Source organism: Aythya fuligula, chromosome 1 (assembly GCF_009819795.1).
Source record: "Aythya fuligula isolate bAytFul2 chromosome 1, bAytFul2.pri, whole genome shotgun sequence".
Lineage (NCBI taxonomy): Eukaryota > Metazoa > Chordata > Aves > Anseriformes > Anatidae > Aythya > Aythya fuligula.
This window is the reverse complement of record NC_045559.1, coordinates 184,546,187-184,573,192: the sequence shown is the minus strand read 5'-3', so window position 1 is coordinate 184,573,192 and position 27,006 is coordinate 184,546,187. Positions and strand designations below refer to the sequence as shown.

General features: G+C 43.5%; 1 protein-coding gene and 1 long non-coding RNA gene across 10 annotated transcripts in view; both read right to left on the bottom strand.

The window, feature by feature from the left end:
- Positions 1-800: 800 nt before the first annotated feature.
- Positions 801-8,013, bottom strand: HMGB1 (high mobility group box 1). 2 transcript variants are annotated; one of them, XM_032206191.1, is made up of 5 exons: positions 7,861-8,013; positions 4,966-5,128; positions 4,553-4,698; positions 3,416-3,590; positions 801-1,454 (listed from the first exon to the last, which is right to left on the bottom strand). In XM_032206191.1, exons 2-5 carry the CDS (start codon positions 5,113-5,115, stop codon positions 1,278-1,280), a joined length of 648 nt encoding a protein of 215 aa, XP_032062082.1. In that variant the 5' UTR covers positions 5,116-5,128; positions 7,861-8,013; the 3' UTR covers positions 801-1,277. The 2 variants fall into 2 exon arrangements, with proteins under 2 accessions (XP_032062082.1, XP_032062091.1); XM_032206200.1 differs by lacking the exon at positions 7,861-8,013 and adding an exon at positions 5,522-5,648.
- Positions 8,014-14,376: 6,363 nt separating this feature from the next.
- The window catches only part of LOC116490986, a 38,568-nt gene continuing 25,938 nt past the window's right edge, over positions 14,377-27,006 (bottom strand). For 6 of the 8 annotated variants that reach the window (XR_004253442.1, XR_004253443.1, XR_004253441.1 and 3 more), the window contains one exon: positions 19,306-20,969. This is a non-coding gene — a long non-coding RNA (uncharacterized LOC116490986). Of the gene's footprint in view, positions 14,558-16,006; positions 16,103-18,714; positions 18,851-19,305; positions 20,970-27,006 lie in introns of those variants that run through there. The other 2 variants (XR_004253446.1, XR_004253447.1) reach the window with 2 other exon arrangements.

Sequence of the window (27,006 nt, the reverse complement as noted above, 5' to 3'; positions counted from 1 at the left end):
AACTAGAATTTCAAGAATACAAATATGAATTTACATAGATTTAACAAATAATAATGGTACCATTTATAGAAATCTTAGAAAGAAAAAATCATTTCTCGTGGGCCATTTGCTACCAGGAGAGTTTCATGGTATAAAGCCCGTGGCCATCGCCAGACCTGTCACCAAAAAATATGGTAATTTCATGCTTTTAACTTTACACTTTTTAGGTATGTTCATCTCTCGCTAGTGTTCAGAGATTTACAAACACAACCTCCATTACATGGTAACGGAGTCACGCCTGTAAATTTCTCCCCACCGGATGGACATACACTCTTCCTATGGGTCCTTCTAGGACAGAATTTAACACCCCCTCCCTCCCTCCCTCCCTCCCCCCTCCCCCCCACCCCAAAGTATTTAATTTCTGTAAAATTGAACTCTATACTTCTCAACTCTCCAAGACTGGTAAACTCATGCAACTCAATAGAATATTACATTTCACAAAATTCTGAACAAGTATCAGGTTTGATGAGATTGAAATTTTTTTGTTTGTTTGTTTTGTTTCCAGTTACGGAAGAATATCCTTTCCTCATATGCCTATATATTTCTTTTCTTACCCTATCATGATTATGCAGGGTATGTAGATCAAAGCTTTGTTTATCAGCTGGTTATATGAAAGATGAAAACTGTAATATTCACGTGATCCCAAACGGGCATTCAATAAAGCAAAAGATGAGTTCCCCTCAAAAAAAAAAAAAAAAAAAAAAAAAAAAAGAAAAGAAAAAGTATGATTTTCAAGGGCACCTATTAAAAGGACAACAATACTAATAAAAAAAATTGTATTTACTTAGAAGCATTCAGAATGTCAACAAAACAGCTGCAACTTTTTTTTTTTTCCTTTTTGCAATTACAGAGTGGTATTCAGTTAACAGAACAACAATTATTTTTTTTTTTTTATGATGCATCAGAGACAACTGAAGATGAGAAATGAACTACATCCCCATGTATAACTAATTTGTGCTGTGCACCAACAAGAACCTGCTTTAAAACTCCCATGCCAATTTACAACCCCCACACTGTACCAGGCAAGGTTAGTGGCCATTGAAATACCACTAAGGACAGGGCTATCTAAAGACACATTCGGTAGTGTGTTAACTATACAAAAAAAGAGACACTGTACAGTTTAAAAACAAATCTTACACAGCCTTACATTTCAATTTTTTTTTTCTTTAAAAGGAGTGAGTTGTGTACAGGGGGGTTAAATGCTTTATAGACAAGAAAGAAATTGCTCTAAAAGAGACTTATTCATCATCATCATCATCTTCGTCCTCCTCTTCTTCCTCTTCTTCGTCATCTTCATCCTCCTCATCTTCATCCTCGTCTTCCTCCTCCTCCTTCTTCTTCTTGCTCTTCTCGGCCTTGGCAACTACTTTTTTGCCTGCATCAACCTTCCCTTTGGCCCGGTATGCAGCGATATCCTTGGAGGAGAAAAGCAGGAAGAATCTCTCTTAAAGTTTAACCAGTCAAGAGCTCCGAGCAACTTCCGAACGACACTTGGGTCGTAGCTCCAGTTCCAACAACGTGAACTGAGGCCCAGCACCAGGAGAACAAGGGATCGGGATCCCTCTAACCCAGAAGGACACTCAGGTGCTGGAACACGCTGCTTAAGGCTGCTGAGGGATCTCCACTGGCTGGCTTTTAGGAAGGGGTTGAAAGAGAGGCACAGCTGAACCCGCTTCCCCATAAGGAAACAAAGCGAAGGGAGACCTCTTAAGGTCCCTTCCCAGCCCTACCTTGTAGGATGGCTGAAGAAGCGCACACAAAAATACTTTTCTGTGACACAAAATCATAATTAGCCATCCGCAACACATCAGGATGACACTGCCCAGGATTTGTGATGTTATGCCTCAGCAAAGAGCAGTTATACCGAATTCTGCCCAGCTGAAGTTTCCAAAATAAAAGGTATAAGAACTTTGATTAAAGGGTAGACAGTGCCACCTTCTGCATGCAATAAATTTATTCTAGTGCTTTATAACGCACAAAATTCAGTTCCTGTTAGAGGAAGTCAAAGCTGCACTTGGGAGACCAAGCCAGAAAAACGGTGAGACTTCCCAGCTTTATGCCAAAACCATAAAAACAATACTAGCAGAATCGATCTCCAGGACTCTCCAACTTATCAGCTAGAGAGAAACGTGAACACCTTTACGCGGATGGTCCAGATCTTCAAATATCCCCCACCCTGTAAACATTACGCCCCTCTCACCCCACAGTTTCCTCATGCTCCCTTAAAGCTTAGCACTAGATCTTCAGAAGACACAATATCCACTACGTCAAAGGCCAAGCAGTGAAACACACAAATTACTGCACCTAAAAACCCCCATCTTGAAGCATAAGGAATGAAGATGAAGGTACCTAGGACTAAAAATTAGTGATTTAACCACGTACAAAGTTTCTGGTGTGTTGTCGCAGCTTTTTGGATCAACAGTCACCGTACTGGAGAGCTTTTAGCTGCATCAGTAGGACGATACAGGAAACCTAGACCTCCAATTCCTCTCCAGCACGTAATTAGGTCCAAAAGGGGCCACCTTGCTCACTGTAATGCTACAATTTTGAGGTGGTTTTGTTTGCCAGCGGGAGAAACGGCCAGGGAAAGGTCACGGCACGTAAACGGCTTGATATCCGTGGCATACATTAGCTATAGGTGGATGCTGACCCCTCTGAAGCAGAATCAGAGTACAAGCTGACATGCATCCCCTCCCGCTGTGGTTTCCTCATCCTGGGATGGGAATCTGCCTCTGGAAATAAAAACACACCTCACACTGCTCTGTGCACAACGCGCGACTACAGCTGCCGTTATGATGGCGGGGCTGAGCTTTAATAATTCAAGGAACTCTATGATATATTGCTTCGTATCTATTATTAACCATGTTAATTACTAGAAAGGAGCTAGACACAAAGTAGGTACAGGAAAAAATGCGTCCTGAAACCCGCTTCTTGGAAGTGTCCTGGGATTAACCCAAGAATAAACTGAAACCAGCTTCTACGTTATTTTACTTCTTCTAATATTTGGGGATATTTACCAATGCCTAACACCTCCAAAACAAGAGAACCATCTTTACTGATGTTACTTAATTCCACCAAATGAAGGCAGACACTGCTGTGACCTATTGTTTTAGTAACAATACGGACATGACGGCACCACCGATGGGCCTGAATTGCAGATGAATGGAGGACACGCAACACAGAGGGCTGCAATTCAGCGCTACGAGAATGAACCAGATGCCCCTGTGAGTGACATCGCCCTGCAAAGATGACATTTGTCATCTGTGTATGAAAATTTGCAGCACAATCTGCAATATTAAGAGCACGTGAGAATGGGAAAGTATCTAAAAATTGAGGCTTGCTCTCCCCACACCACCTCCATAAATGCCAGCGTTACCTTCTCATACTTCTCCTTCAGTTTGGCAGCCTTTTTTTCGTAAGGCTGTTTATCATCTGCAGCGGTGTTGTTCCACATCTCTCCCAGTTTCTTCGCGACGTCCCCAATGGACAGACCAGGATGTTCTCCTTTGATTTTTGGACGAAACTCAGAGCAAAACAAGAAAAAAGCCGAACTACAGACAAAAGAAAAAATGAAAAGAAAAAAAAAAAAAAAGAGTATTTTAATTTTAGACTTTAACCTATTGTAACAGAAAGTTTTGTGACCTTTGTTACTGTTTCTTAAGAGCGCTTTGGAACATCACCTAAAAGTGAAGCAAAGATGAATTACAATGGAAGATAATAGAATAAAACAACTACCACGAAAACTGAACACATCCTCATCTCCGAGTAATGCCGCACATCTGGTCCCATTTTTGGCAGGACCCCCGGAGGGGCTAATTTTATACACCATATGCAGAGAAAACTCTTAAAGAGAATGACTGAATGGCAACAGGAGAGCAAGTATTACGTCAGATGTGTTGAAGGCAGGGAAACAGCGATAATTTCTGGTGAAAATGAGGATTTCCAAATGACAGCATCAGCCCAAATACAAAGTCTTTTGTACAGGAACTTCCCTGTTTCCTTCAGCATTAGCTTCATTTAAGCCACACACACAGAATGTATGTTGTGTGAATCCAAGTCTGTAGTCAATGGCTGAAATCTTCCAAGCTGTTTTTGTGCAAGACCATCCCTCTAGCCTGTTTTGGGCATAAGCCTCTAACTTCAAAAGGGCTGCCAACTAAAATTCCTGCTCAAGCCAACAGGTGGTAAGAGGGCCTGCAACATTTTATCACCATTCTGTTGAGAACAGCCCTCTTCACAAAATTTGGAAACGTCAGTCACCATCTGCGGGTTGTAGATCTTTGCACCTGCTTTTAAAAGCTGACATTATTCCGACTTTCCTAAAGCGCGCCAACCTGAAGACAAAACTCTAGTAGTCCCAATTAAAATCCCAACCTATCTTTACTTGAATTTCCTGACCAGCGGTATAACCTTGTATTTCTAGAGGTCCCAAACATGGATAAAATGATGCCTTTATAGGTAAAGTTTAGTGTGACGGTCCTGAGTGATACAACCTAACTAGAAATCTACTTACGGAGGCCTCTTCGGTGCATTTGGATCCTTGAACTTCTTTTTTGTTTCCCCCTTAGGTGGTACATAGTTTTTCATTTCTTTTTCATAACGAAGCTTGTCAGCCTTTGCCATATCTTCAAACTTCCCTTTCTCCTTAGAAGACATAGTCTGCAAGGCAATTAAAATCACATTCTAAGATTGAAAAGCACATCCGGGTCCATTCTAAAATCAGTTGAGGGAGCTAAAGGTAAGGCGAGAATGATGGGCAGTTATCATTCACCTTACAACTGTACTTCCTACGCATCAAAACCTGAACTTTTAAAGAAATAACTGACAATCTCGAACATTTCACAGAAGGCAGTTAAGGTTTTGTGTGTTTTTTTTTTTTGTTGTTGTTTTTGTTTGTTTGCTTGGTTTTTAAGCAGTTATTCTTACCTTCCATCGTTCTGAGCATTTTTTTGAGAACTCTGAAAAGTTCACTGAAGCATCTGGATGTTTCTTCTTGTGCTCCTCCCGGCAGGTTTGCACAAAGAAGGCGTATGAAGACATTTTACCTCTCGGCTTCTTAGGATCGCCTTTGCCCATTTTTGATGATTTTCTGTAGCAAAGCAAGAAAAGACACTTTTACAACTTTTACTTTCCACAAGCCAAGGCAGGAAGGAAGTAAGCCACGAAGAACAACTATGCTGAATGCGACCTGTCAGAGCAGTATCCCAGAATCACACTCTGAAGAAAGTTTCTCTTCTGGAGTATTTACTGGAGATCCCTACCATGACTGTCTGAGGTAACCTGGCGCATCTAACTAACCTGAAATCTCAAAGGGCCTTGGAAACTTGTACTTCTGGTCTCCTACAAACAAAAATGTTGCTTCCGAGCAATCTGTAGGCAAGCACTGTCATCAACACAAGGGAGGCGACACTCTTATTCCTAGTGTATCAATCATAGGCTTGAAAGAAATACCTTGTATTGAAAGAAATGGGGGGAAAAGTACCTGAATATCCTGTCTCAGCTGGCCTTCTCGGTTACTAAATTCTTTCTTCAAATAGCCCGTCTTTCTACCACCGTGCCCTGTAGACCTTTGGGGCTTATTTGCAAAAAAATATGCATTATTTTTATATGCCATATATTATCGTTCTCCTTTAAGTACGCTACAAAAAAAAAAAAAACAAAAAACAAAACCCTACTCTTTATACCTAGAAATACAGGAATGGGCCACTGCACTCAGTCAAACATGTTATAACCAAGCCGGGGACGTGAGAAGTATGACATTTACATATGCCTAGTAAGGCTGTGCTCCGCCAGAGAACTAGCTGCTTCTCTCGGGGCCGGAGCAGGAATTAAAAAACACCCTCCTGGAGCTTTCACACCCCGGCCAGACACGCGGAGCATTTTCTTCACAGCTCCCTGGAAAAAGCCGCTCGCGCCCTGCCGAACTCTGCCCTTCAGCAGGGATTGGAAAAGAAAAAAAAAAAAAAAAAAGAGAGAGAGAAAAAAACAGCCTGCCGCCTGCCCGTATTGCCACAGCGGCAGCGTTTCCTATCGGTTTGGCGGATAGACAGAAACAGATTTCTGCTCCGTGACTAAACACGTCCGGTTTGAAGTTTCTGTCAAGTAAACAAGAAGGGGGCTGAAGCGCCGCCGGGAGCTGCTCCTGCCCCGCCACGGGGATGGCTCCCAGAGCTGGGGGGGGAAGAGAAGTGTGTGTGTGGGGGCAGAAATGTTGCCGAAAACCCCCCAGGGAGGAGTTTGGGGTGGCCGGGGGCGCCCCGTGAGGAGCCGAGGCCCTGTGAGGCGGTTTAAAAGCCGCCTTCCCGCCATTTTGGGTGGTGGTGAGGGAGGGGGGGGGGGGGGGCGTCGCGGGTCCCCCCTCAGGGCTCTGCTTGGGGGGGGGGGGGGGGGAGCGGCAAAAAATAAAAATAAAAATGCCCAGCAAGGATAAAAACGCCGCTATTCGTGACGGGAGCGCCCTCAAAGTTTATTCGCGGAATTTCTTCGGGGCTGCTGCCCCCTCCACGCTCCCACCCCCCCCAAAAAAATAAAAACCCTGTGAGGAGACAAAGCGCCCCCCCCCTCCCCCGCCATGAGGCCGGGCTGCCCGGGCATGGCGCAGGCTGCTGGAGGAGGAGGAGGAGGATGAAGAGGAGGAAGGAGGAGGAGGTGACCCGGGCTGCTTCCATTTTGTGCGCCCAGCAGCAGCCGGGCACCCCCAGCGCCCCCTCTGCTCCGGCGCAGCCGGCGGGGAGGCCGCGGGACCCCCCCCCTGTGGAGAAAAAGGAGGAGGAGGAGGAGGAGGAGGAGGAAGAGGAGGCGGGCGAGGCGCGGAATGGCCGCTGCGCTGGCGGCTACAGAACATGGCTCCTTCCTCCCTTCCCTTCCCTTTGTGTGTGTGTGTGTGTGAGGGCGCCCGCTACCCTGGCGCACGGGCTCAGCCATTGCAGCCGGGGGAGGGAGAGAGAGGAGGGAGAGGAGGGAGGGAAGAGAGCAGGAGGGAGGGCGGCTGAGGGGGGAGGTGGGGAGCGGGTGGGCGCCGAGGGGGGAGCAGGGGCCGGGGGAGCAGGGGCCGGCGCGCTCCCAGCGCCGTGCCCGAGCCCCGGCGGAGCGGGCAGAGCCCCCCCAAGCTCCCGGCTCCGCAGACTTTTAAACCTTCCCCCCCGCCCCCCCCCCAACCCCATTTTTATTTTTTTATTTTTTATTTTTTTCTCCCCTCACGACCTCCTCTCCTCCTAGAAGGGAAGGAAGGGAAGAAGAGGAGAAGAGAGAGAGAGAGAGAGGAGAAGAAGAGGGAAGAAAAAAAAAAAAAAAAAAAAAGTTCCCCCGAACTGCGCCCCCGCCCGCCCGAGCTCCTCTCTGCTCAGCCGCCGCCGCTCGCCTTGTTTTCTCGCTGGCGGCTGCCGTCAGCCATGTTACAGCCAGGCGGCTGCGGGGCCAGCGGCTCCACGGCCCCGGCCGCCGGCTCGGCTCCGCCGCCGCCTCCCTCCCGGCCCCTTCCTCGCCCTCCCGCCCGCCCCACCGCAGCGCCGGCCCCGCCGCGGCCGGGGGAGCCTCTCCCGAGCAGGGCACGGCGCCTCGCCGCCCCGCCTCGCCCCCACCGCCGCGGCGGCGGCCGGGCACTGCCAGCCCCTCGCCCGCCGCCGGCCTCTCCCCGCCGGGAGCCGGGCTGCGAGGCAGCGAGCCGGAGGCTGGAGGCACGGAGGGGAGGCGGGGGGGGGGGGCGCAGCCTTTGTGCCCGGGCAGCGCTGTCGGTGTGCCGGTGGCGGCGGCAGGCAGAGCCCGGCCCGCTGCGAGCGCGCCCGGCCGGCCCCGCCGCCCCCCGCCCGGGCTCGTACTCACCCGTGTGGGTGCCCGCACGCAGCCCTCGCTCGGCCCCCGGCCCCAGAGACGCCCGCCCGGCCGCTCGCCCCGGCCCCAGCCCCAGCGCTGCCTGGGTCGCTGCGAAGCCCAATGCACCGCAATGGCTGTGGGAGCGGGATCGATACGCAGCCTCCTCACACTCTCGGCGCTGGTAACATTACTCTCAACACAGCCCCGCGCCCATTGGCTGCCGCCAAGCCAGCCGCCTCGCCCATTGGCCGCGGCCCTTCCATTGTCCTGACCAGAGGGCCGAGCCGATTGGGCGCGGCGCGGGACACGTCACCCGGGAGCGAAAGGGCGCGCAAATATAAAAGTCAGCGGAGGGAGCCGGCCGCCGGCGGGGCGCGGGAGCCTGGCGGGCGCTGAGGCGCTGCCGGCCCGCGGCGGGACCCCGCGGCTGCGCCCGCCCGCAGCGCCCTGCGCGGGGGGCTCCGGGGGGCTCGGCCGGGCCCCGCACCGCCGCGGGGTGCCGACAGGCAGCGTTTGTCCCGCTCGGGGGTTGGAGTCACAAGGGAGCGAGCCCGGCTGATGTTTCCTTCGCGGCCGCAGCTCGCCCTGCTGTTTCCGTGTCACGGTGATTCCTGAAGCGCTAACCCTGCTCGTAGCCAGCATGTTTATTAAGTGACAGAATAAAACACACGCTAAGAACTCTCCTTACCTCGCACCTCGCGATACAAGCAGCAGGCAGCATCAAGACATGGTCCACACCATCCTCAGCGCTTTGCAGGCCACCTAAATGTGGAAATATCCCAAACCCTAGTGCTCCTGGCTGCAACCCCTTCCAAAACGTGATCAAAGGCTTCAAGAGAACACAGTAGCAAAGCACGCTATCAAAATGAACTAGCTTTAAGGTAACACAATAATGCTGCACGCTGTCAAAATTAACTATTTGCATGTTTGTGACCACCATCAAAATTTAGCCATTAACCTACATCATCACCGAACAGAATAAACTAATATCATCATCTAACAAAAAAAATATAATAATCTAACAAAATAAACTAATTGATAAAGTCACTACTTTAACCCCCGTAGGACCATGGCTAATGGCATTCAATACAATGAGCCACGGTGAAAGGGGAATCCTAGCAAGACCTATTTCAGATCCCAAACAAAGCCAACCCCTCACATCCAAGAAGGATAATGCATAAGACAACCTCCCCTTTTTCATCTAGCCCTGCACTGCTCGCTTAATTCTTAGCGAGAGAGAAACTTAAGAGAAGGGTAGTCTGTTAATGTTAGGCCCACACAAATGGAAAGCTGTACAAATACTGAGAGTTTCTAAAAATAAACCAAAAAAAGCCACAAACCCACATCTTAAAGTCATAATTGTACCAGTTACCAGGGCAGCCAGGTCTAAGGTCAATAACTTAGCATCCTCTGCTTCCTCTTTCTTTAGACACTAATGTGATTTAAAAGATGCTAATTATGCTGGTCCTAGCTCACTGCAGCCACGTTTTTGGGGTGGGAGGATGGCTCAGTTCTCTACTCTTTTGCATCTGTGTCAGGTGGATTGAACCATTTTAGTTGTATCAGTAGATGAATCACTGTGAAACCCTGTGACAATTCAGCCAAGCAGTCACCTGGCACAGCTCTTCTCAAGGAATTAAGCTACAGAGGAGACCGCAAGAGATGGATTTTCACACAGCCTTACAGCTCGATGACCCTTGGACAAACCTTGGTGCTCGCTCTTCCTTCTTTAAATGGGGCAGCATTTCTAAAATGTTTGTGGGATGCTGTTACAACCAGCGGGTGTCTAAAATGAGCAAATCCCTTAGCTGAGGCCTCAGGTGCTGCTCTATGAGGAGTTACCACATAGGACGGAGTGTGGTGACAGTCTTAACTCCACACAAAGTCAGGCCCTAGCGTGCTACCTGTCAGTATTAGGTGATGTGAAACAAACTGCAGTTGTTTTGTTCACTGCCTTCTTTAAATATACTTATACACAGAAGGAATATACAGGTTCTGTACAGGCCACAATAGCTTCTTGTTTAGGAGGCTGGCAATACATGTTAAATACAGCAAGCTGAGCTGTTCAGCCTCACAAGATGCAAACCACCTCCCAGCAGGCACTTGGCACTTTCTGTCTCAAGGAAGGTCCTTTTCTTTTTTCTCTGAGCCGATAACTTTACACATACTGAACTTCTTTAAAGTTTCTTCTGTGAAAACCTGGAAGGAATGAGAAGCATTTATTTCCAGCTGTTGTCTAGAGCCAAGGATTTAGAAGAAGGTGAGCAATGAGGAGATTTTAATGGCACGACATTCTGGTACAGGCTTTCCCTCATCTCCACTCTTTTTATCCCGAGGCCTGTACAGGTTTCCATAGCCCGGTGGCTTCCTTCTGCTGCCCCTGACTACAGAAATAAAAAAGAATTTACTCATCAGCTGCAGACTCCAGCATTTTTTTTTACGGAAGCACTACATGTTTCTTCTCTTGTTCATGCTGTGCCACATCCCTTCCAATCCCTTACAAACATGCCTTCTTCTGCAAGCTATTGAAGTCAAAATCTGCTTCAAATTACCACCCATATGACAGGTGCAGTCATCGCGATCGCTTGGATAACACGAGCCACCTCAGACCTCACGCAAAGAGGCTTTGTCCCCAGCGCACTCGTGTCATAACATCACAACACGATTGCTCTGGAAAGAAAGTAAGTAGCTGCACAGGAAGTTTCAAAATCCCGATGTAGTAATTTTGATGTTTTGCAAACTACAGCATACTTTGGGAAAAGTCACATGGATTGGATGCTGCACTGCACAGAAAGCAGTGCATAAGATCATGTTTTCTATTATATGTATGTTTTCACATACTTCCATTTTTACAACGTCCCTTGTAGCTAGTTATTGAAAACCAGTAGAAATGTTTGTAAGGAGTTTATTGGCTCAAATATTGTTCCATGCAAGGCAAGCTGAACTTGGAAATACATACCATATATTCATAACTGGTTGGGAAAACAACCTTTCATTTTCCATTTTCTTTAGAGATAAGGCAGAGAATCGAGAGAAAGGCTCCTCCAACGAGAGAACTGTTCTTCTAAACAGTGTATTTCAAGCAATAACAGAGGAGTTCCCATCAAATTAAGATGAAAATAGATTTTAATTTTATTTACTTGAAATTACGCTCCCACTTTAGAACATCCTCTGTGTAGTTCATAACTTAAGACTTCCAGCAAAGCCAAGCATCGATGGAGCAGACTACAGCAGCCATCTGACTGACACTAATCCAGAGGGAGACACAGAGTGGGCATCAACCTCCCAGCTCCCAAAAGGACTTTGTGAAACACCCCGGTGAGATCCCTCTTTGCCCAACAGCATTTTCAAGGAAGCCGAACTATGACAAGCGAGGCCTCCGAAAGTCTTGCTTGAAGCTCTGTGGTTGCTGACAGAGGTGAGAGAAGGAACTTGCATCAACTCCATATAAGACACAGGAACACCACAGGATGGGGCAGCACACTTCCCCCTGGGCTAAGAAGCTTACTGGGCCATGCAACCACTCTCTTATGCAGCTTTTTCTTTCTGTCAGGAACTCTGCCTGCTCCCCAGCATTTTTGGCTGGCAGGCAGATGATTTCCTAGCTTGCTCTGACAATAAAGAGATTCAGTGTCGTCACTGGAACTCCGGATTTTGTCACTCGGTCCTCCCTACTGAGCAAAAAGAGCCTTGTTTCTTCAGATCAAAATTAAGAGTGTATTATATCTAATTTGGCACAACAACTAGCTTGTCAGTCAAATCCAAAGCCACTACTAGGCTATTTTTAATGAGATCTGAAAGCCTGTCTCCACAAAAAAAAATGTTAAGTTTTCAGCCCAAAATGAGAGCAAAACATCTGCAGAGACAGGGCACCTGGCCACATGTACTTAGGATGGAGCTGCTGGGGATTTAGGCTGTCATTCTTTGAGAGCACTTCCAGTTATACCATGGGACAGGCTGTTTGCAGTGTACTCTGAAAAAGCACAGCCCATATTTTCCCTTTTTCTGAGGCTGCAGTGCCAGCCTCTACACAGCCCATATGAACACAATTCCCAGCTGCTTATCAGATGCAGACTTATAACCAATTTTCCCCCTTCCGATGTCTTATTTGAAATCCACTAGAGATACTTTAAATACTTCCTTATTTCTGAAGGAGCTTTCCATTCAAAGCAAGGAGATGGAGCACGCCTGCAAACAGTCACAATGCACGGAACGTGCTCTGCTTTGCCTTTCCAGCAGGATTTGTGCAGAGTGCATAAAGTAACCTGCATATATTGCTGGCTCCCTTTTATTAGCCAGCATTATCGAAGAGAACGGGGTTTCAGAAGGCCACGTGTCCTTTCAATGCCAACGGGCGGCCGGCTGTCCTGGATGTGTGAATAAGTGGTAACTGAGGAGCAGGAGCAGACCAACACGGTAACCTCAGATAACTAAATGAAGTCTCCTCTCTGGGAGAGGCAGCTGGGAGCAGCGATGGGACCGGTGCCGCCGCAGTGATTTCCTTACCGTGCTTCATTTGCGAACCAGCTGATTGTTGTTGACACGCGAGCCCTGCAGACAATTCCATCATTCCTAGAGCTGATCTCAAATCACGGCCAGTACTCACACAGTGTTCTCATCCGTACAATGAACGACATTTATATCTAAGTTTTTTGAGGAATTAACACGTACATAAAGTATCCAAGAAAACGTATTTCATAGGCCTGGCCTATGCCCACTGTTGAGCTCACAAAGTGGGCGAAACTGCTGAAAACACATTAATTATGGACTTTTCTTCTGATGATCATTACACCACGCACATTTTTTCACAGTGAAAATGTGTACAGATAGTTAACAACTTCATCATAACAGTAATGGAAATGATTTACCATTATGATGTGATTCCTTTAGCATCTTATTACTTTTGTATAAGCATGTAACTTCTTTAAGTGCTTCTCTGAAGCTCACAGTGCAGTTTCATACAGACGTGACCTGTGTTCAGCTCCAACAGCAAAAAGGAGCTCAAGAAATGTTCTTCCAGGACTGCACTGTCTCTGAAATTGCTGACCCGCTAGGATATTTGCTTTGCTGAGAGCAAAACTTGCACTGCAACATCCACTCATCTCTTTGACTTTCTGCAACCACTGCATCAAATATACAATTCCTCTCCAAAATCTCCTGGCCATTTATGTGATTGTACACTCAAGTGTGCCACCAAGGTAAAAATTATTAGCTGCAGTGTTTCCTTGTAAGGAGCCCAAGATGCTGCTGCCCACATTCACGGACCATCTCCTCTAAAGGTAGTAGTACTCAGTCCAGTGTAGAGGCAGGTAAGCCCCTGATGCTGACACTGGCATCAGACTTCTACACCCGAACAGGCAGAATTCAAGCAGGCCTCAGGTGAAAAATATCAGAGATTCTTTTCCTTCCTGTTTTATCCAGTCCAGAACCTCCACAAAGATGTGTTCCAGTCCAGAACATTCAAAAGGACCTGTTCCTTCCCATCTGGGATGTTACCTTGTTAAGATTCCTGGAGCCAGGTACAGTACTGGGACAGAGCTACTATTTATTCCATGTGTACGCTTTCTGAAAACACAAAATATGCAAACATCGCTCTGACCTTTAGTCTGGTCCTTCATACAGGACTGTGTCTGCATCCGCAGTGCAGGATGAGCCATCTACTTCTGAACATGCAGCAAATACCTAGGACAGCAAACATCAGCTCCATTCCTGATATTAGAAATCCTAGCACAGCATCAGCTCTGCAAGGCAGAAAAATAATGTGAATTTATGGGATGCTGATATCCACAGAAATAGGGGATGCATCACACATCACTCTTCCTGGTAACTATACAGGATCCACGGTGATGTCTACACTGCATGCAAGCAGTTCCAGGAACTGCTAAGGGAAACAACCCTCACCTTACAGCTTCAAAAAGGAACCTGCGTAGTTTGGCAGCAGGACAGTCCTGCCCTTTGGCTGAATACAGCCAAGTGTATCTGATTGTCACCAAGCAACATCCATCTCTCCCCTGACAGCACAATGACAGAAAACGCGGTGTTCCTCGTTCTTTCAGAGAATTTTCTGCATCTTCTGCAACATTAACTTGCTAACTTCCCAACAAGATATTGTGCTTAAGAGAGATTGCAAGTACTACAAAATATCAAAAGCCACCCTTATAGACAGAAAAAATAAATAAATAAAAGAAAAATCCCACAACGGTGTTTGGTTACTGTTTTACTGGCACTCTAGGACTCACAGTGATCAAACACCTACAGCATGCTCTACTACATGCCATACTACAGTTCTGCAACACTACTATACAGTTACTATGACTGTTAGGACTACTGTAAAAGTCACCTGTGGGCTCTACTTAGAGAATAACATTTCCTACCCCCTCCCTACAACTTTTCTCAAGCTGCAGCTGTCCTGACAGAGAAAAGGATCTTGAAAGGGTCTTCGAACATGACAAAACCATAAACGAGGAAAACAAATACCACACAGGTTCTCCTACACAGATGATAGGCTTTTCAGAATGAAGTCTTTAAGGAGGTGTTTCCATCCACCAACCTGGGCTGCGATATGCACTGTAGAGAGCGTGTGGCTTGCAGCCTAAAGACGTCTCCAAGCTCCACAGGGCATCAGGGCTCACGGCAGCAGGACAGTCCTCGCAGTTAGCAGTTTTCAAACCAGAGTGAATTGTTTAAGGAGAGCAAAGAACATATCCTGAAAGAGCAAAAGAAGCCTCAAAAAACGGTTATCCCCTCTCCATGTCTCCTTTCTGTTCCACTTTCTCTCCTTTCCCCCACACTCCTGTGCAGAGATAAGCTGGAATATGAACTGTAGCAGCTGTACCTGCTCAACAAACCCTCACCATCAGCATTTATTTACAGAGAAAATAACTTTCTTGACACTATCCCTCTCCTCCCAACTTCCAGAATAGTTATCCAGTATGTATTATGCTCCAGTGGGTGCTGCGTTTTTCCAACATCTACCACAATATGCAGCTGTCCCAGTATTATTAGTTCAGGAAGGAGGATCAACTCTTACACGGTTGTTTCAAGAAATGAAGTCATGTTAGCATGCTTATGGAGACCCTCTCCACTTCCTATCGCAATAATTCTGGTTCTTCTATTTTTTATTATTTTTTTTTTTCCCCCAGATCCATCATCTCCCTTTATTTAAGGGTTCTATTCCAGGATGTGGGAGAAGACACCGAGGCAATCTAGGATGTAAGAAATGACATCCTTTATACTGACTTATCCTGGGATACCCAAAAGCATTCAAGGGAATGCCCGCTTCTCATCTCTGTCCAGCCACAGAAAATGGCTCTAGAGGCTCCTCATTGCAGGGGGACAACTTCTACCCTGAATCATCCTGCACTACCAAAACCTTAGCATTAACTTTTTGGTTAACACAAAATTGTAGTACCTGTTTATTTTCTAAGTATTTTCTAAGTATAATTTTCTAAGACCACTTGGCTTTCTTTTCTGTCCTTAGTCACCTTTACTCTCTTTTTAGGAGCTTTAGAGGATTCTAAGTCTTTTACGTTAACTTAATTTTCCTTTTTCCTTATTTACCATGGTTCCATGAACTAATTTGTTTCAGTAAAACTAAAGATCTTTTATTGACCATGCCTCACTTTCACTGCCACAAAGGAAAGGCACTCTCTTAGAAGTCAGAAAGCAAGTCAGTTCAGATAGAAGGCCAATGTGGTGACCGCAGATTTGGGTAAGACACAACACAGAGAAACTTGCATTAAACTGATCTGCATCAACTTAAATTGTCCCTGGCTCAATTTCATGAAAATCTGATGGTTTCCATGATGGATAAGCATGGATCTGGGAGTGTGGATTCAGGTTCAGATGCCGACAGCATGATAGGCATGAAAGCCACTGGGTAGGTCAAGATGCTTTGACCACACAGGCATCTGACGAATCTCTGTAAGGTAAATTTAATTCAGCCTTTTCCTAAAATATGAGTAAAAATGAAAAAGAATAGCAGTAGGAAAACTTTCAAGAATTTCTTTGAAGCTGTGGATTTTAATTGTTTGAAATCTTACAGGGCATAACGGTGATTACTTTTATAACAGAAGAAATTATCGATACTACCTTACTTCTTCTACTGCAGCATATCATTTCTAGGATTTCCAAAGATAAGCAACTGACTACTCACAGAATCAACTGGCTGTAAAGGAGGCATATATTCACATCCACTCATTTACTTCCCGTGGCCCAGGCACTGTCACTCACAAAGGGCTTGCATTCAATCCTACAAAATTTTGGCAAGAAAAATATGTATTATCATGTAATCTACAGTACCTACAGTTTTGATATATTGCCCTTTCTTTTTTTTTTTTTTTTTTTAAAGAGATTTTATTTCACTATTATCTCCTTAAAAACTGCAGCAGAAACACAAATACTTTCGCAGCCCCTTCTGCACATCCACTCCTTGTGAATCAGCAGCCTTTCTGAAGTTTATGAAGCATTTCCATGTTTTTAGAATAATCTATCCTTTTTTTGTCCTCTGATAATTACACATCCAGATGTACTGAAGTCACACTAAATGCATGTTTATTTTACTCAACCTTCAACATCATCAATTTCTGTCCATACAAACACAGGAGTAATTAGTGAAGTAATTTTACTTCTGTGTATGTGACTAGTAAAATACAGTCTTATATCTCTGCTTTTTAATAGGAAAATTAGAGAAAGAATAGAAGAGAGACAGAAAAATCATCCAAGAACGAAAAAAAAAATACAATGAAATCCATAAAAAGCTCAATCTGCTTAAGAAAAAAAAAAAAAGGAAAAAAAGATTGAGAAGTAACTTGATTACAGGGTAAAAGCACCTTCCCGGGGAGAAAATAGTGAGTACTAAAGAGCTCTTTAATCTATCAGAGAAAGGAATAACAAGAATCAATGACTGGAAGCTGAAGGCAAACAAATGCAAATGGAAATAAGGTAGAAAATTTTTAGCAGCAGGCATAATTACTACTTGTATTATCCTAGTACCTGGAAGCCAAGTCATGGATTAGGGCTCCCTCGTAGTAGGCGCTGTTAAAAAAAAAAAAAAAAAAAAAAAAAGGAAAAAAAGGAAAAAAAGAAAAAGAAATAAAAGAAACACCAGAAAAGGAAAACAATCCCTGCCAAAAGGTTGCCATCAACACATCAGATGAAATAACGTTATAAATCAATGACACAACATTGTCTGATAGGACATGCAGCATTTTCAGGCTTTGGTTTCCAGATGCAAAGTGCTGCCTTGAGATCCTGGCTTAAGGTGTTCTGCCCTGCTGAGACCGATTCTTCCTGCTCCTAACTTCTCCACAGCTGTGAAACTTTGCAAACTGATCCATTAAAAAGGGGTGTTAAGAGCAGGGTTTTCATTTTTTTCTTTGCAAGAAAATGCCAGCGGAACTGATCTAATTTTGCAAGTGTTTTGATTTTAATGAATTTCAATGAATGGCTTGACCAAAAAATTTCTCACCTCCCAGTGTATCTCAGGATTAGCTACAGTGCTGTTTACAGGACATTCAAATCTGCTCCATGGCTTGTGGGTAAAGACTGCATAACCCAGAGAAAAATATGTAAAAGCCAAGCACGAGGTTTTCATTTTCCTCATAGAAAATCACTAGCTCAGTCACTAGACCTCAGGCATCGTCCATGGGTAAGGCAGAACATCAACAAAAACTAAAACCTAGCCCATGGCTCAGCAAGACTTCTGTGGGGAAAAATAAAAAATCGTATCATCCTAATCAATTCTAGCATAAAAGATAAAGATTAGTTTGTGATTCCTGGTACCCCTGCTCTGTCACCAGAGCCTGCACCCCACCTTTGGTAGTTTACAAACACTGTTTGACTGGGAAGATTAAAGAGGGAAGCTGAGACCAGTTTTATAATTTTCTATTATAAAAGGTTTTGCTTTGTATTTTTAAGAACAACTGTGACTTATTTTATTTTATTTATTTTTTAAGAAAACTGGGAGTTGAGGAGTGCCTTCTGTTGTTTTCCAGCAAAAAAAAAAAAAAATGGATAGAAAAAACACCTTTTATTTATTTATGCTACTAGCAGATAGATTATAGCAACACACTAAACACCCCCAACATATATTGCACCAAGAAACCCCAAAAGAGATCATTTCTTGGGCTGAAAACGCTGAAGAGAAAAATAAAAGTTTGGGTAAACTCTCCACGCACTGGCCCTGAGACTCCAGGGCAAAATAGTTACTGCCCAGGTGTTTGCTACCCAGAACTCTTTCTCCCCTTTCTCCCTAAGGAGACCAGCCTCCTCCTCCTGGTCAATGCTCTGCATTTCACCGAGCTGAATATCCACATTCAAACGTTAGACAGGAAAACAGTCACGACTATAAATACAAGCATTCTTTTTTTTTTTTTTTTTTTTCCCTCATCCCTTGTTAAAAATACGCCAAGCTACAGCTATAATAAGCCGCATTAGAATAATATTTTAAATGCTTAATAGTATGAACTCGGCCTCATCCATTCTGCTCAAGTTTTCCACAGGAGCGCGGCCGCCCTGCGTGTGCGGGACACACGCTGCTCAGGAAATGAATCAGGGTTGTGCATCGAATTAGATTATTTATAGGTTCCTATATGTGTTTGCTCTCGAAGTTGTGCGGAGAAGCAGACAGACAACTGCAGGAAGAGAGCAATGGGCATGTGGTTAAGGCAGTTGAACGCCACACAGGAACATTCAGTTCTGCCTCTGCCTTTGCCATCGGCTTTCTGCGGAGAAGGAGCGAGGCAGACCAAACACCTTGGCAGATGGCCACCGACGCTGTGTTCCTCATTTGGGAGCCCAAACTGAAACACCTTAGGCCTTGTGCGCAGAAAAACGAAGCGTCTGACTACAATGGAGGCTTTGGGTTTTTGCGGGAGAAAGGGAGCTGGAGGCAGGAGGTTAAAATGCAGCAGGACCCAAGGAACAACCTCGGATTTACTTCGGACCGAGTGGCTGCTTTCTCGGTTGTACAGCAGGACAACGATGCTTTCCTGTCATTCTGGGAATATGCAACAAGCCATTAAACACTGCAAAGCTTTTAGATATCATTTTAATAAGCCTAGAAAAAAAAAATGAAGCTATTCCAGACTTGCTAAATACACAGAAAGTTTTGGATCTTTTCATCCATTCATTTTCCTATATTGATACGTGCTTGCTTTAAAAAGTCTATGCAATATAAATACTAACACAGGTAGAGATGGAGCATATCCATTTTTCCCCTCTAACTCTATTTTTAATGTGATTTGCAAAGTCCTTTACAGTTTGTATCGTGGCTATTTAATTTTAGCACTCAATGAACGTGTAACACAGTCATATGGAATAGGACAGGGAACAGCATTCCGTGTAAACAGAAGACATTACCCAATTCACAAAAATAAAAGTATCTTCCCTTCCAGCTGTATAGTATGTCATGTAACTGCATCCACAGAAATAGAGAAACAACAGGAGAGCTAGTAAAAGTTATTGCCTTTTCCTGCTTATTTTATTGGGCTGCAACACAGTGTATCATCATATTGAAAGCTTTTAGTAATAATAGGCTACTAAGAAAATAGCACCGTGCAAAATAAAATAAATGTACTTTGTGCCCAAAGACTAAAAATCAAATCTACCAACACCTTTAAAAATTACCTGAATACAATTCAAGTAGCTACTCTGGCTTCAGAATCTGTACTAAGAGAAATACCACAACTACTGAAAACACAGCTGATTCTCTCTCCTGTTTTAGGTGAAGCCATTAAATGTAAAAATACAAACAGTAATCACATCCATCAAGAGTTTTTGACACATGACACAACAGAAATACTTTAACCGTGTCTGACAACATCCAGAGAACATAGGATATGAATGGTACTAAAGCAGATGTACATTAGGTCTCAAAGACACTTTATAGGACATTTTTAATGAATTAGAAGCAAATAGACAGGGGAATAAAGTAAAAACTCAGGTTCAGGCCTACAGTCAGATCTTTAGAGCACTAACTTCTAGTCAGAGTCCCATTAACTCAACCAGACCCATGGCTATCAAGGTGCATTTGGAAAAAGACCAATGGCAGAACTAAAAATATATAAATAAATGTATTAACAGAACAAGGACGAACCAGGTAGCACAGCCCACAACTAAAGAGACACCAAACTAGTCCCAGAAAAATAATCTGAGTGTCTAGACTATTAAAAGATTTACATTTTTACCACAAAATGCTGCAGCTACGGAAAAGGCTACGATGATATTGTGGATAAAGAGGTTTCTACAGCATTAACTGATCACAGTAGATTCCCCCTCAGGCAGCCACGAGTACCTGCAGTGTGCATTTGCTCACCTCCTGCATATTGCTGTTTTTTCGTATTTATACATGATTTGTTTTATTATTTTAAAGAAATGAGAGCGGCCTAAAACCAATAAAGGGGATATTTTTATCTTAATCACCAACACCTCATTTCTAGACGTGTAGATTTTTAGTCTCTTAGTAATGTGGTGGCAAAAACGAAAATGAGGTAATCTTACCGTATTTTAAAACTCTGTAAAACTGACAGAAAATAATATTACTGCTATAAAAACACTCTCTTGTGCCCATCTGAAGGTTGTGAGAAGTTCTAGCTTGGCAGTGCGTTAGATGAAGTCACTTCTTATGCTGATGTTTCTCTCTTCTGTACTAATAATAGCTTACAGTAGCATATAGCTAGCATAATATACAATCGCCAAAAAGAAAAGGTGGTATTTCAGAAAAATGTCTGCTTTAAGGTTTTCCTGCACTGAAACGCAGGCTTTAATGTAACAGGAATGTGTAACAGCAGCAGTGAAGACACCATAGAGTTTTACAATGGAGCACGAGCACAGAACCAAGGGCTACACTCTGGAACATCATGATATCCTAAATTCAGCGACAGCGCTTGCATCCAGCCCACAGGGAAAAAGGGAAGGGCCCTGTGCTTTCCCTCTACCTGTGACTTTCTTGTGTCATCTCGGGAGGATGTTAACAGTCTTCAGTCTGACTTGCCAGTTCATCAGGGCTGTCATTCTTGCTGCTGTCCAGGAGTACAATACCGTTCTTCCCCCTACTATTGTAGAGTTGTGTCTTCTGAGACCAGATGTAGCCAGACAAATCAATATAAATACACCTTCTGTCCAAAAACAAACAAACAAACAAACAAACAAACAAACAAACAAAAAAAACCAAAAAGACAAAACACATTTGGTTTAAGGCACAGAAAAATCTTTTATATCAAGTAAACTACCAAGTTTAAAAATTACTCTACAAGGATATAAATACTTGAAAGTAACAGAAAGAGATGTTTATTTGTCTGTACCACTGACAGAGAGATAAGGGCTCAAGTTGTTATTATTTCTATTGGGGGGAAAATAAATGAAAATACTGTATGTAAAGGTTTCTGTTCACTATGCGTATTGACATTAGGACACCCACTTTGCTGACATCTGACATGGGACCAATTACATAGGAGGAAACTGATACACATGCAAGAGATGCTGTTTCCGGAATATGTGGAAAAACATGATGTTTTTGTATTTTTTGTGTTAGCTCGGGATAGATAGAAAAATCTTTATTTCCTCTGTAATGCACAAGTAACACTTGTATGCCACGTACCTGTCAGAAGCTTGCACATCATGAAGAACAGATAACCCCACATTTAGACCAGTGTCAAATTCTGGTTATCTCACATACAGCTGATATGGTTTATATACCCACGACTAGTGATCTGAACTCTCTCTGTTTCAGAACTAACAAGGAAAAATAATAATAAAAAAGCTGTTTGGCTTTTTTTTTTTTTTTTTTGAGGTCACCTCATCTCTGTTTTAAGTGAGACGAGCCTAGAAACAATTCTAATTCACACCTGTTTGCTACCGTGCCCACAAGACTGCAAGGCAACAGAAAATCTGCCAAGTGCAGATGTTATTTCCTCTGCCCTTTCTGCTATGTACCCTTTCTCAACCTGTGAGCTCAGGACACGTTGAAGGGGAAGAGAAAGGATCGCTGCAGTTGGTACAGGGCCTGGCTACAAGGGCCTGAAGCAAACCGAAAGCTTCCTCCTACTGTGAAGAATTCTTGCATAACCAGGCAGGAACTGAGTAAGGAACCAAACCAATTAATTATACTACTGAAGTGCTACGGAGTACACTTATTAGAAGACTTAAGGATTCAATTGTAAAGAAATTGCTGTACGTGGTGTTCATTATTACTATAAACGAATAAAAAGACCAGTGACTCCACAACAAATGCAGAACTCACCTTCTCAGGCCACTCATCCCTCTGCAACATTACAAACCAAACCAACCAAAGCCCAATTCTTCCTGGCAGGTGGACTACATTCTAAACCACATTATTTCGGAAGCAATCGTACTGAATAACTCCAAATAATTAACGATACAATTATATCAGAGGACAGTTCTTTAAGGTTTTCGTATGAATGACTTAATTGCTACTGACATATACGTAGCCGCATAGCTTCATCATCATCCCACCCATTGCTCAGACACACAATGCTGGCAGCACCTTAGACCCCAGATTTACTCCAAATCCCAGCATCCGTAATTTGCAGATACCCTCAGTATAATATTTCCAGCATTATACTTTTCTTAATTCTTCCAGTCAACTAAAGCATTCAATCAGGTTATCATCATCGCCACCACGTTTTGGTTCAGCAACATTTTTCTGTGCATTTGAGAAATGCAGCCTAATCTCACTTGCATTCATTCAGAATACTCTCACAAAGCCCCTTTTCCTTCTCACTCACTTGGAGAGCATGTCACCACATCCCCAGCTCTCACGAGCTTCTGTTCCTTGTCTTCACTTTCAAGGCCCTTCCTGACTTTTCACCGCTGCACCTATTGTTCCTTAATCACCAGCAGGAAGTCAGCTGCGGTTTGTTCGCATTGCAAGCTAGGGCAGTTTTCATAAGACATAAAACTGGGAAAAAAAGCATATGATTATACGGTTTCGGTTGTTTATGTTGTTTTTCTAAAACACTTCCCCAAAATCTCATACATTCATTGAAAAAAATAAATAAATCCCAGATGCTTCATGCACCTCTTCCCTTCCTATCTCCCCTCCGTCATTCAGTATCAGGAGCCCAGATTCCAGCTCCACTATCACTCATGTTGTATTTCCAAATGAACCTCTTATGCCTTTTCCTGTTTTACACCTCACACTTGAGGGAAACTCCCTTAAATATCTGAAAACAGACGTCACTGCTTTTCTTCATTGCCTCCTCTGAAATTCACTTTACTAAGATGCCTTCCCTCCTGCCCCCAAACAAGCAGTCACACTACTGCCTACGAGCGGTGTTTGACAAGAAGGTGTATACACCCACCTGATTTTAATATCTAAAGTAGACAAGCATCTGATGTATGACACAGATTTACAGATCTCCACAGCAAACGGAGAGAGAGGCTCCTACGAAGACCAGTTTTGATGAAGGAATGCCTCAGGTGTTCTAAACTGTCCTCCAAAAAAGTCTCATTGCATTAACTTGAAATAATCTATGAACATCAGTCTCTCGATTTAGGTACATGGATGCCCTCAACTCCTAACATTTCCCTTCTCATCTGTGTATACCCTCTGTTTTCAACAGTATTATGTTTACATTCCGAACTTTTAGAAATGTAGGTATTCTTTTCAGCCCTAGTTTGCGTAGCAGCTGGCATCACAGGAACTTCAATGCCCAATACTCCTTTATTTTACAGTAATACCCAAAAAAAAGCCTATTAATACTATACAGTGTTTTATCAAACAGTACCCAATCACGTAATTATTATATAAGTATGCACACAAGCCATGTAGAAGGCTCACAGCCATGCATCAACTTTAACTGTGTGATTTTCTGAATTCCTTCATGCTATAACAAAGAGCTGGAATGTGTTCACAGCTGGCACCAGATGGTCCCCACTCTGAATGACGGGCAAATCCCCAATACAATTCAACACTGTGAACGAGAAGAGAGTATCGTACATGGGAGATGGGAAGGTATACATGGATCCAGGATGCATGCAGAATTTTTGGCAGAGGAAAGGGTGTCATTGGAACAGACCGTGGAAACCCTTGTCATGTGAGACAGATGTCGTAAGCTATTTTCTGAAACAATTGATGAGAAAATGGTAAAATGCAGTGAAATAAAGAAATATAAGGAGCTGCTTCTTAAACACAAAGAGTTCGTGCCCCACAATGCATGCTTCTCCATCTTACACTTACTGAATTTTAAATGTACCCTATTAAAAAGGAGATTTTTAGTAACATGAGGAAGGCCCTAAAGGCCAAAATAGGGAAGCAAAAAGCCTAGATACATCTTACATGCTCTGAGTCTCCAAAAGCATGTTTATTGCTGGGAAAAAGATAATAAAACATTATGAAGAAACAATGAGCTTCAAGAAGTTATTAGAATCAAATAGAAGCCTTTCAGACAAATTTGGAAATCTGAGCCTAGTATAAACAATAAGCAAGAGTCATACCAAACATCATGTACTAAATAAATTGAATAGAACAACTAATACTGATGATGATCTACTTCTTGTTCTGGATCTATTCAACCAGATAACAGAAAAGAAGTTCTTCCAAAGCCAAAAGTGAGTGAAGTATCCTCCCTAACAAGGCAAACAGGCAAGCAAACAAATACACCCCGAAGGAACAGAGAGCCACAAATGAGAAGAAACAAGGCAGAACCCATGAGAAGAAACAAGGTAAAATACTGGATTACGTGTCCTATTGCATTATAATCATTTTCATTCATGGCAATGAGTCTCAAAATAATTGTTTTGATAAATATTCCATAACATAAGGCCAATCAACTAGAAAGTGGTACGGGCGGGTACTGTGGCACCTAAGCTGCAGTCACTGTGGCTACTCAGAATCATGGAAAGCAAAATCTAACTAAAATAAACAAATGGGCCACAAAAATGCCAAACTGAGTTGGGATGACAACAGATAACAAACACATGCTAAAAAGAAACACAAAAAGCAAGAGAAAACAGTCTCTATTTTATGAGGTTTCAAATTAACGGGAGAGACCTTAGTGTAATAAAACTCAATATATTAGACAAGGGGAAAGCAAGTTAGTTACAAAATTTACAAGAAGTCAATTCTACCTACTGACATTTATTCTCCCAGAGATGTAATTCACTCATACCCTCATGCTCACTTACAAGCACCACAATGTGCATCTCCAAACTACTACGTGCACAACAGAGAACAAGAGCTGTCAACTATCAAGGCCTCAACACGGTGCAGAAGTTGTTCTTAGTTAGCAGTAACAAGCTGGATTTCTGAGCAGATCTTTTAGGATATCCTTCAGGGACCATCAGCTATGACAGGACAGTCCTTCGCCTCAGGATCCTGCTTACCTCGGCTTCCATAAATCTTAGGCCAGGTTGCTGCCCATTGTCTGTTTTCCTTGTTTAGGTCTAAAACGCCTGCCTGCCGTCTCTTTTCCTGTTCAGCTAACAGGAAAACGAATGATATATGTGATATACTACAACCTTGTTGCCATCCTCCCGATCTTAGGATGCAAGGTCTTCCGCGGGCAAATCATCTGTGCTGTGGCACACAGATACTGCTGAGGATGGTGTCCTGGAAACGGTGTTCTTCGTTATCAGTATATGCCACTTCTTTAACCCTTCGTTTTGCTGTTTCTCCCTATGCTTACACGTGCCTTTCCATCCATGCTACATTCATACCAACCTTAACGCTTCTGTTACAAATCCCTGCATAGTTTTACGCTAGTTAAACGGCTCTGATGCAGATCACTGCAGAAAGGACACGTTCCCCACTTCTATCTCCTCCTCCTTTTGCTATGCTCTCCTCTGTTTCCCTCGCAGCAGCCATCTCTGGTAAGCCTGCACAGGGAGCAAAACCCACAGAAGAATCGAGCCTTTATTGGTAAGATCGGGATTGCTCTAACAGCATAGTTCCACGAACCGGATCAGAGGGACAGCTGAATGCCAGTGCCAGGTGCAGGGGAGGTGGTGAGGCTGCCTCTTTTTAATGGAAGTTGTTCGCTCGATCGGTTAAGCTGTAACGCGAAAGAACACCAGATGCCTTGGCCTCAGGAAGGAAGTAGGGCAGCACTTCGGCAGTTAGCAAAAATCTCTGCTCAATACGCGGCTACAATCAAAATAAAAGTAGCAAAACAGACTGCTTAGACAATAGGAGAGAGCGAGTAGAAAAACAGCATAATAGGATTATAGAAATCAATCCTGTGACCTCACCAGAAAAGCCACACGTCGCACAGGTCACCCCTTCTCCAAAGCGGGACGGGTTCAAAGGTGAACATTAGTAAACACCGGTATTATCATATGAAGAGAAACGGGCACGTTTAAAACCAAGAGTGTTATGAGCAGACATCACATAAAATAATAAATGCTCTGAAGAGGTGAGATCAGACGCTGCGACGCTTGCTATCTCGTAACACAAGAAAAATACCAAGGAGCTTCTCAAGTATGGAAAACTCAAAGATGATCAGAAATGTTTTTCACATATGTAATTTATCCACATTGATTAACAGGGAAATCCAGAGTTATTAATGTAAATTAAACGTCCCTATCAACAACAGTACAGACTAAACAAGCTACTACATAATGAAATCAGGACAAAACATATTTGGGGTTAACATCAACTGAAGCATTGGGATACAGTTACTGAGAAACAGGAAACTGTTGTGGGTTAAGCCAACCGAATTCCTATGTAAAAATATTAATTAAAAAAGGAATAGCAAGTTGATTCCATTACTAAACTTTTATTCACAATATCAAAGGTTTTCTACAGTTTGCATTAAGTATTATTAACAACAGGGAAGTCAGAGCTGAAAATGTTTGAAAAAAATGAAGCTTAGATAGATGTTCTTATCTAAACAGTAAAGACAAACACATGAAAAATGAAAATCAGCATGATAGAAACCTTCTTCTCTGCTGCAAGTTTTAGCTAAAATGTCTTTTTCCTTGATTTTCAGTCAGTTTCTTAGAAATTTGACTACTGTTTTCAAAGATCTGAAATTTAGCTTCTTCCCCTTACTGAACTGATTAAAAAAAAAAAGAAAAATAAAGTGTTTTAACAAGAATTCCCATGACATCTTGCTTAAAAAAAAAAAAACACTCCAAAAGTGGCTACTTACCAATCACCTCTAAATAAGGGAGGTGGAACTAGCCAAAGCACTA

Coding starts and splice junctions, on each gene's coding strand:
- HMGB1 (XM_032206191.1), bottom strand. CDS start 5,115: ATGGGCAAAGGCGATCCTAAGAAGCCGAGAGGTAAAATGTCTTCATAC. Junction 4,699..4,965: donor AATGCTCAGAACGATGGAAG/GTAAGAATAACT, acceptor ATTGCCTTGCAG/ACTATGTCTTCTAAGGAGAA. Junction 1,455..3,415: donor TGAAGGAGAAGTATGAGAAG/GTAACGCTGGCA, acceptor TTCTCCTCCAAG/GATATCGCTGCATACCGGGC.